Source organism: Haliotis asinina, chromosome 10 (genome assembly GCF_037392515.1).
Source record: "Haliotis asinina isolate JCU_RB_2024 chromosome 10, JCU_Hal_asi_v2, whole genome shotgun sequence".
NCBI classification, from domain to species: Eukaryota; Metazoa; Mollusca; class Gastropoda; order Lepetellida; family Haliotidae; genus Haliotis; species Haliotis asinina.
In genome coordinates this window covers 47,467,731-47,478,325 of record NC_090289.1, presented here as the reverse complement: position 1 = coordinate 47,478,325, position 10,595 = coordinate 47,467,731, and the positions used below count along the sequence as shown (strand labels likewise).

The 10,595-nt window shown below is 41.6% G+C and overlaps 1 protein-coding gene across 1 annotated transcript; it reads left to right on the top strand.

The window, feature by feature from the left end:
* The first annotated feature begins 2,428 nt into the window (after nucleotides 1-2,428).
* LOC137298734 (serine-rich adhesin for platelets-like) lies at nucleotides 2,429-5,513 on the top strand. The gene is made up of 4 exons (XM_067831012.1): nucleotides 2,429-2,493; nucleotides 2,879-3,393; nucleotides 4,816-4,989; nucleotides 5,311-5,513. The coding sequence occupies exons 1-4, from the start codon at nucleotides 2,429-2,431 to the stop codon at nucleotides 5,511-5,513; spliced, it is 957 nt and encodes a 318-aa protein (XP_067687113.1).
* The last annotated feature ends 5,082 nt before the right edge of the window (nucleotides 5,514-10,595 follow it).

The following is a 10,595-nucleotide window of genomic DNA, read 5'->3' as shown; positions in this document are numbered from 1 at the left end:
AGTACAAATTCTACTGTTTTGAGTTGAGTCACATCTGGGATTCGAACCCATAACCTCAGAGTCAGGCGCCTAATCGCCAGCACAAAAAATCAGTCGCCTAACCCGCTCAGCCACCGCTACTTCTACAACAATGAAAGTCAGTCAACTGGTAGTCTAGACTGCGGGGTATTTATACCCCTCTGATAAGTGGTAGATGAGGTGTGTGTATTTATCTTCGCAACGCTATAACGCTACACAAACACAATACAATCTACACATTCCAGACAGGCGGCAAGACTCTATGGTATTCTCCAATCATGCAAAAAACAGTACAGCTCAGGGGAAATTACTGGCCATACAGTTACTATGACGATGACGAGTTTCAGTGGGAAGATGTATGTCCAAAAAGGGAAGGACTTCATCGACGTATCGTTTGGCAGACAACTTTATATTTAACACGTGTTGAAGGAACATGTATTCCTGTAATATACTTTGGGTCACTTCTGGTCATCCGTGGAAACCTCGCAGCTGCTGCTTACCAGGTGCTTACCAGGTGCTTACCCCTGAACTCGTTCCTTTCATGGCGGCTAATGGCTCACGTCTACAGTTCCAGCATGATAATGCTCGGCCGTGTACCGCGATGTTGACACGAAATTTCCTTCAAAACGCTGGAATCAACATCATGGACTGGTCATCGAGGTCCCCCTGACCTTAATCAAACAGAGCACGTGTTGGATGCTCTTGGGAGAAGGCTTCGTGGTCTTAGGAACCAGTCTCAGAATTTGCAGGAACTTGGCGCTGCCTTGCAAGAGCAATGGCACAGAATCCCCAACCCTCTGTTCACAAGCATCAGGCAGTCGATGAGGAGACAGTGTTTGGCACGGCGGTGTAGCCTAATGGAACTGATTGTGGCACTGTCAGTATATCGAGTACACCGCACAGATATCAGCAATTAAATAATAGCAATTTAATCATTTTATCATCTTTTGTTCTTTTATAGTGCCCTGACGAAAGAATGTGAAGCACTAAACAGTTTATTTGGTTAGCAGACTCGCAATGTTCATTCTCCCAGCATATCATCTCATAAGAAATGAGTGAGTGAATGAGTGAATATTTATATATATATATATATTTGACATTGAAATGGAAGAGGTGCATAATATGATAAAATTAAAATAACATGTAAAATCTGCCCTGAAAGGACAGTAAACCACCTAGGATATCACAATTACAACTAAAACTAGTATGAACAGTTAACACTAATACCACTATTTGGACTGTACAATATAAACACTAGCTATAGATCACCAACACCTGAAAGTAGATCACCAACACCTAAAAGTAGATCACCATGCCAGGGGCCATAGCACCCCATAACGAGACGTCATATTGTTTATGAGTAGATAGCCGTTGCAGTGGCCTCAAACTTGAAACTTGGAGACAAAAAATGTGGCAAGTTTGAGCCTTCGTACGAGAAATATATAGCGGAATGTTTGGAATAAAAAGCAATACAACTGGATACACAGGCAACAAGTTTGGAGAGGAATAGTTTGTTTATAATTATGTTTTCATGATGTGAATCTCCATTATACTATAAACCTTTTCTCCCTTTAAATGACATTGTATTTGTAACGACAAAAAGTGCAACAGTCAGTCAATATATACCGCCAGCCTAGAACAAATCCTTATTGACAAGGCGACATGCATGTTACTGTGGATTCTGAAGAGGCGATGTTGTTTGTTCCTTGGTCCAGGAAGCGTTTTTGTCAGGGATTTTGAAAAATCAATCCATTTATGTGATTGACATTATGAGATTAGTTAGACGATCAGCGTGATGGTTCCTGTGCGGGGTGGGTTGTCAAGCAAGCTCGGGAGGACGGTGATTGAATCTTGTAATTCTTTTGTTCACCAAACACTGCTGCTATTAGTAGACAAGCTTCAGTCGTGAGACGTTCAGTGTTTTATGTCTTGATGTTGCCAGATCGTCAACACGGGCTACCTGGAACTCAGAAGCTGAAAATTCTACACTTAATATGGTACAATGCTTAATTTCCACGCTTTGCAGTTATCTTCTTTTAACAGTATTTCTGTGGTAAGTACTTATCTTTTTAATTTGATGGAGTTTGCAAGTTTCTTTGTCGACATGAAGTATTTATTATCGTGCCTAAAAACAGACATTAATATTTGCTTTTATTGTTACTAGAAATGTTTGAAATGTCATTTTCATTTTCAGCTGTGAGTGATTGAATGAGTGTGGGCGAAGGAGAGGTAGGGAGGGAGCGAAGGATTGGGAGCGAAGGATTGGGAGCGAAGGATTGGGAGCGAAGATGTAAGAGGGAGGGGGGGAGCGAAGGATTGGGAGCGAAGGATTGGGAGCGAAGGATTGGGAGTGAAGATGTAAGAGGGAGGGAGGGAACGAAGGAGGAAAAGGGAAGAAGGGAGGGAAGAGATGATACCGAAAGAGGAAGAGGGAGGAAACAGTGTTCCTGATTTATCACGTCGTGTCAACGCGATGTGGGTGGAAAGCCTGAGTTATGAACCTGTGAAGATGCAGCTGAGAACTGCTGTTCCTCAACTCATGCCTGAGCAGGTGGTCAGATTCCTTAACTTGCCTCAATCATGTCATCGTATCCATTTGACTAGGTCGGTGCTTGTGATGCCAGTCTGGTCCAGACTAGATTGTTTACACTCAACCATTGCTGTGAATGGCGTGTAAAACGACGACCAAATTTCGGCATTAATTAAGGTCTTTGAGTACTGCTACACTACACTCCTGTGGACTAAACTCACGCACTGTCATGGGAGAAAAGAGTTTCTTACCATTTAATAAATTGCTGATTCAACATTTACTGTTCACTCACCCACTCATTACTTCTCTCCCTCACTATGTGTCTTGCAGGATCAGAGTTGTATGCATCGAAGAATTTGAATGGAAACGCGATTACGAACTAGATGACCGCACTGTGACGTCACACGTGCTGTCATGCCATGACGTCACGACCGTGACGGAGTGTCTGAAAGACTGCTCGAGTCTCAAGTTATGTCACAGTGTGTTCGTGTACAAGCCCAACATGTCGTGCTGTCTGAACAAGATGGGTGTGTACACGGCGTCCACCTCTCAAGCCGCACCTGGACACGTGCATTACGTGTCTTCATATGTAGCTGGGAACAAGGCCATAATGTCATCTACAGCAGCAACATCTGAAACAACCGCGAAAGCTTTTGCTAATCTAGCACCTGACAATTCAGCAATAGACGACGAAGCCACAACAGAACTCACTTCCACGACGGATGCGATCACAACTGAAGCTACAACAACAACAGCAACAACAACAACAACAACTACTACTACTACTACTACTCCTACTACTACTACTACAGCATCGACTACAACAACGGAGGAAACGGCCAATGGTGAGATTTCAATCATGTTATCACACAAATAAAAGTCTTATTCATGCGATCAACTTGGTAATTATACAATCCCAATTATGAGCTATTTTGAAGCTCGACATGTTGATTTGCTTGCTAAAAAAGCCAACTATATAGTAAATAACTATCCCGGTGAGGTTCCACAACACATATATGATTCTGTATTCCAGCAAAATATCATATCAGCAGATCTTAATCCTCGGTACACTGACCGACCTTTCATCTTAAACGTCAATTAGTGCAAGACATGATAAAGAGATTGTTACCATCATATATAAGAGGGTCCCACATTATGTGACAGACATGTCATACATCAGTGAGTGAGTTTAGTTTTACGCTGCACTCAACAATATTCCTGCTACATGTTGTTGGTCTATAAATAAGCCACGAACTGGACCAGTCTGAACCAGGCAATCCAGTGATCAACAGCACGGCATGCTATTAACTGGTAAATACCATTTCATAGATAAAGCGTCATATATATCACATAAAACCATATATCGGTAAGATACTATGTAAAATATTTGGAATGATATTTTCTTAATAAAATACAGATTTAGGACTCGAAAAATACAATGAGTGGAATACTACATTTTCTGTCAGTCATATATACTCCTATAAGGCCTAGCTTTAGAATACAGCACCACAAACTTCAAAAACACGGTACAATTAGTGTTGGGAATTGGTTGAAAGCTTACAATTGATGACTGCTTCATTGCCCGTGAACAATCATCTAAAAAAATTGGTCAGTTTTATTTTCCTATCCAGGTTGTTATTGCAGCTATGTATTACATGAAGAAGCTTGATACTTCAATGTGATGACTGATATATAATGAACATACACTTCCTGGAGTCTTCAAGAAATATTCAGTCATGACTTTTCAGTTATAGTGAAATGGACTAAGGCCCTGATAACTCCGAAGATATGTTCCCGCGTCAAGTCTTTCAAAGACTATAGCAATAGTTCCAAAATCGTTCGTGTTCGATTATGAGAAAATGTGATCGACTGCTTGGTCGTTTGGTCACTGCGACCAATCTTCGATTACTTGAACTGATTGGAACACCACTAGTCATAATATTCTTTTACGTAATTGTAGCCACGTGACTAGGGTTGGGTTGGGTTCGGTTTGGTCCAATGGGACTTTACCAGGGTTGATTCATCGTTGGCAAGACATTGGGCCAGCTGCATTCAACAACGTTATCCAAACGTTACTTTGCTGACGTTGAACCGATGTTGGCAAAACATTGGGTCAACTGCATTCAACCAACATTGGCCCAATGTTGTCCCAACACTGTTTTCTGATGTTTTATGCAATTTTATGATAACTGCAAATATTCTTTCAATCTGCTTGATGTTTAAGGCGACACTTTCGTTCCACTGGCAATGTGTACTGTTCCTTGCAGTTTTAAGCGATGGATTTATCCACGTCCCAAGTATCCATTTGACCTTCCGAACTAGCAGTACGGGGTTAAGTTTAAAGGAAGCTCAAAGGATTTGTGAGACGAACAGTGGTCATCTGATTTACCTGAACACCGCGGCCAAACAGAGCTATATCACTGACCACCTGAGTAACTCAGGTAAAGACAGGTGATCGATACACCGAGCATGGTTACACTAATCGCTTTCAAAATATAGAAGTTGTCTTGACAAAAAATCGTTATATCCGTTAGTTCGATTTTACAAAATGACGTTACATACTAATCTGTTTGATTGACATAAGCATACCTTCCTTTTGTTTTAAATCGTATATCTGTAATGGTCTTCTCCAGCTTTTAATAAAATTCCAACCTGTGGACTAACAATATCACGATGAGGTGACCAGAAATCAGGTATCCTGAGAGGTAACGTTTGCCTTCACTTCCCCAACTGGTACAACATCACGTCATTTCTGTCTGCAGGTATTTCTGCGGAGTTCCATATCGGGGCTATCATGGCTAATGCCATAACACCGATGTGGTTGGACGGAACTACGATCGTGAACCCACCATGGGCGCCCGATGAACCTCACAACAACGCCAAGTGTATCTCGATGATCATCCCATCTGGCGAGTGGAAGGACGATGACTGTGCTCTGGTCAAGAAATACATCTGCGAGAAATAGTTATCTAGATCCTGACCCTTTACAATGTACTCAAACTTGAAAACACAAGATATGGCAAGTGTTGCGTACGTGTGCTGTGCACCACATCGGAATACAATGCGATTCAGTGGAATATGCAAAAATATTATTGAATACTTGGAATGCAACTGAATACCCAGGAATGCAATGAAATAAACGGTTATACAGTGCGATGTACGCAGGGACGTACAGGATAATGTTCATTACAGTTTTCATTTTGGGCATTGCTTGATGACTTATTGTTTATTGCTGTGACTCGGTGTACCCATCCATTGATGACATGATATTGTGGACGTTAGCTTATATTATGTACACCCAATGAGGAAATATTGAAAATCGAATGCACGCTCTTCCCCTGACCAGGGTAATTATATTAGCGCTTTGAGTGTTAAGCAATACCAGTGCACACAGTACTAGTATTATCATTGTCGACGTTTAACCAATCAATATCATATCCCCATGCTTGTTAAGACCCATATTATCAGAAAAAGAATGCTAAGTTATCTGCCTTGGCTAGCTGAAAGCCCTCATTAGACCAAGACGTTGTGAGCAATTCACGTTTCCATTGTTAAGTCGTGTGCACATTATTAGTTCTGCATTCGAGGTTTGTTAAAAAAACCCCAAGATATCACCATGGAACATTATAGTAGTGCACGGGTGTTTACATCATTAGTTGAGTGAAGCCATGTTAAAAATCCAGAACAAATACGCAAAGCAGTGAACAATGGTCGCTTGTTGATGATTAAGGCTGGTTACAGGTAACAAGGTATTCATATTTTATGATATATATGTATCCTCAAAAACAAGGCGCTTATGTATAATCTGTACCAATTTGTGATGGTATAGTGTGGCACATCACTGTATCTTCTTTGTATCATTTCACATGACCAGTTTGTAGCGTATCGATGCGCGAGATGTCAATCACTCATCTGGATTATTTTTCACTCTCGTGTAACCTGAAATTTCCTGAGTGCTTCATAGAACAAAAAAAATCCACATTGATGCAGGTCATTCGTGACCAAACCGTGTTATTCTGGAACAAGTCGAGGTTACGGAAAGGGGGCAGGTGTTAAACTGTTAGACTGACTCAAACCCACGATCGCCACAAGGCCAAATATCTATACAGTGAAATACGGTCCATTATATTACACTTTAAGCAGGAGTAGGATAATCCTAATAACTTGTCACTAAACATGCTTTAATACTATTAAATATTGATTGTGCAATGTCAGACATAACAGTTTGACAAAACCTTTTTTTGACATATTTATGAATTAATTGTGAATGTGAAAATCTTCTGGTTAGTCCCCAGCGTTGACTTTATATATTTTCAAGTTAAAAGCGTAAAGTCCGATATGTGCCAAATGTTTCTAATTTGACCACATCCGTGGCCCAAAAGGACTTTTACCAAATAGATAATATTCAGTTGAATACTTTTCCTCATGAGCAAAACACCTTTAGAAACGTCAAATGGGAATTCTTCTAAAATCCCATTTTTTATCGTCACTGTGTTATTTTATCGGTGGATATTGTGGGCGAAGTGTATGCGTTCTGGGCAATTCTTCAGAAAATCTAAGCATGCACTCACACCTTTTAGAACACAGAGAATGTCAACCATTTACAGAACTGATGATCTTTTCAATAGTATTCACATAGGTCTACCAGCATGTTAGCCTTAAGAATATATGTGGCAGGTGCCATCAATCAATCATCAGTCCAAGCAATGGAGATGCCAGTTTGGTCGTTCTGCTTTGTGCGCAGATGATTAACAACGGATAGACTGCGCGGTTCCGGCTGATTATATGAAAGTTCGGACTATTCTGCTGGACAAAGTGGAAGCAAAAGAGTGTTTACACACGCCAGTTGCCACGAATGGGCGAACCGTTGTGATTCTGAGAAGGGATGTAATGCTTCTATGAATTGTCGACCTAAATGGCTGCACGAACATATCTAAATCAACGTGTGGGGCTCCCTAAATAATCCTACAAACATTATTATGATACAAATATTAATGACTTTATGGAGGTTAAAATCATTTGTGCTGCGATACCTTTTCCATTGTATATATCATCCATTGAGAGAATGGAGTGGGGTAGGGAATACGTAATTAAGGACAGTGTCAGAAATTGTCCAATTTACAGATTAGAGAATGTTTGTGTTAAAGAAGATGAAGGTCAATTTCTGCACAATCCTTCACAAATAGTGGACTAATGGGATTGGGTCAATCGATGCTCGTGCTGTTGATCACTGGAATGTCTGGTCCAAAATCTGTTATTTACAGCTGGAATATTGCTGTGGGCGGCGTAAAACTAAACTAACCCATTCACACTGACTCGGGGTCCGAGGTAGAATAGAGTTTCAGCAACCCATGCTTGCCGGGAAAGGCGACTATGCTTGTCGTAAGAGGCGACTAACGGGATCGGGTGGTCAGCCTCGTTAACTTGGTTGACACGTCATCGGTTCCCAATTGCACAGATCGATGCTCATGTTGTTGATCACTGGAATGTCTGGTCCTCACTCGATTATTTACAGACCGCCACTGTATAACTGGAATATTGCTGAGTGTAGCGTAAAACTAAACTCACTCACTCGCTCATCCCATGAGTACAATACGTTTTACACTTGGTATGGTGCAAAATACCAACGGAAACCATATGCTATTTAATGAACCCTATGTCTTCAAGGTGTCATATATGTATTGGCTAACTTACATAACGTAGATACCTCGGAAAGTGTAGCCGGACTAACTAGTGAGCAAATCAAAGTGAACACCCTTATTGATTATCGATGAAATCAAAGCAAAACGAACAATGTTTTAAGTAAGAGTAATTTCATGAAGCCAGCATTGGGGACAAGGCACCAATGGTGTCTATGACAAACTCGTCAGAGATGAAGAACACTTGTCATGTAATGGCCAGATGGGTAGAAATAGCACAGTTCACATATTCAATGAGAGTCAATCGTGGAATTTCTCTGTCATTGCAAGTCTCTGGTCACACATACACATCCTTAGTAACGAGTGTGATCACCTCTATCCGCAATCCACGCCCAGACCCGCCGTCTCATTGATGTCGTTACCCGACGAATGACGTCATTGGGAATCATATTCCACTCGTTCCTGAGAGCGTTTGCACGTTCTTGTCCGTTCGCTGGGGCTCGTTGTCGTCTTTTCACCTGGCGCTCCAGCTGATCCCACAGGTGTTCTGTGGGGTTGAAGTCTGGTGAGCGTGCTGGACATGTTGGAACTTGGATATTCTAGGCGTTCAAGAAGTTCTGGACAATTCTCGCTGTGTGGGACCTGGCGTTGTTTACTACAGAAGTGTTCTTTGATGTTGCTGGCAAAAAAATGGTATTGCCACGGACTGAAGAATGTCATCTCTGTATCTCTAAGCGTTCAAGTTTCCACATATTACGACCAATCGTATACGCTGATTCGCACAAAGGCCTTCCCACACCATCACACCGCCCCTCCAAACGTGTGTACTTCTTGGACGCACATTGGTGCTAGTCTTTCTCCACTGTGACGTTAATACTCACACCCAACCATCCTTATGGAACGTGTTGAATCTACATTTGCCTGTAAAAATCATTTGCTGACAATTTCGTACCAGCGGACATACAGTTCTTGCCCACTGTAACCTATGACGCGACGATGTTTCTCGGTCAGTGTCATTTCATGTAAGCTATTTCCAAAGGATGTCGAGCTCTGATACCTGCTGCACGTAGACATCGTACCACTGATGACATGTCCTAGAGCCGTTGCCGCCATTTATGTTGCCGTAATGAACGGTTGCGTAGATGAAGAGTGCGCAGATGGCGGTCTTCCTGTGGGGTGGCCACACGTGGTCTGCCTGATCGTGACCTGGCCTAGGTGCTGCATGTCTGACTGTAACGCTGTACTCACTGTGTACATTTCAGGATCCTTGCAAGATGAATTTTGTTGGCCTCATATTTATGCCCACCTCCCCCCCCCCCCCCCTCCCCTCCCCCCCCCCTTTTCTCTCTCTCTCTCTCTCTCTCTTGCGCTGTTATCTGTGCTATGATTTCGGTGGTTTTCTATTATCTGAGATGCATGGCCACCGATTCACTCCCTTCTAGTACCAGTTCTCGACAAGCGTTTTGCGTTTTTTCTCCGAGATGTATGTTTTGCCATTTTTTGCAAATGCACGTGCTTCCACTCAACCAACATGTGCAGGGCGTTTAGGCACATGATTAGTCGGTGTGTGGGCAAACCGTTTCGGCCTTAAAGGATTTTACTAATTAACTTGAACAGCTTTTCAAAAACTCCAAAATAAAAAGTGGTCAAGTTCTTGGTCCGTCTCAGTTCCTACTTAGACAATGTGTTTCTATTCTTGTGTAACATGTTGTGAAGTGTCAATAAACAGTAAACTGACTTTACGTCAGCTGCGTGAGTTTGTCGTATGTACAGTATCTGCCTCTTTATGTAGAAAATGATCCAGTTCAATTTCAACGATTAATACGCTTGGGAGGATTTAATGTTTGATGGAGTGTTTTCTTTTCATCTTGTCTGCTTTATAACGGCACGCAAGAACAACACATGCATGTACATATATCAAACAGACGGAAATAATCTATGGCACTTTCACTGAATAGCTCCCTGATTCATGTGAAGTTACTGAACACTCTGAACACAATGATTTTTCATTTTGCAGTGGGTGTGTATTTTGCCTGGAAGGATATGACTTCATCGACGGATCGTTAGTACATATATTCTTGCAATGTACTTTGGGTCCTCTTGACGCGTTCGATGACAAACGTGCATGACAACCGCATGGACAATTTATGCAAAATAACTGTACAAATTGGCGTCGTGTTCTCTATAGTGTGTTGTGGTGACTTTTCTGGGCTGTGTATGAAATATGGGTAACTGAAAGTCTTAAGCGTGGGACAAGCCAGAACAATAAGTTTTTGGCCACTTAGATACCACTCAAATGATTTTCAGAACAACCTGCTCTTTTTATCTGGTATAACAGAAACAGAAATCCCTTAACTTCTTTTGAGGAGTATGCATGTAATATGCAGTGAAGTACGATCTTGGTTCTA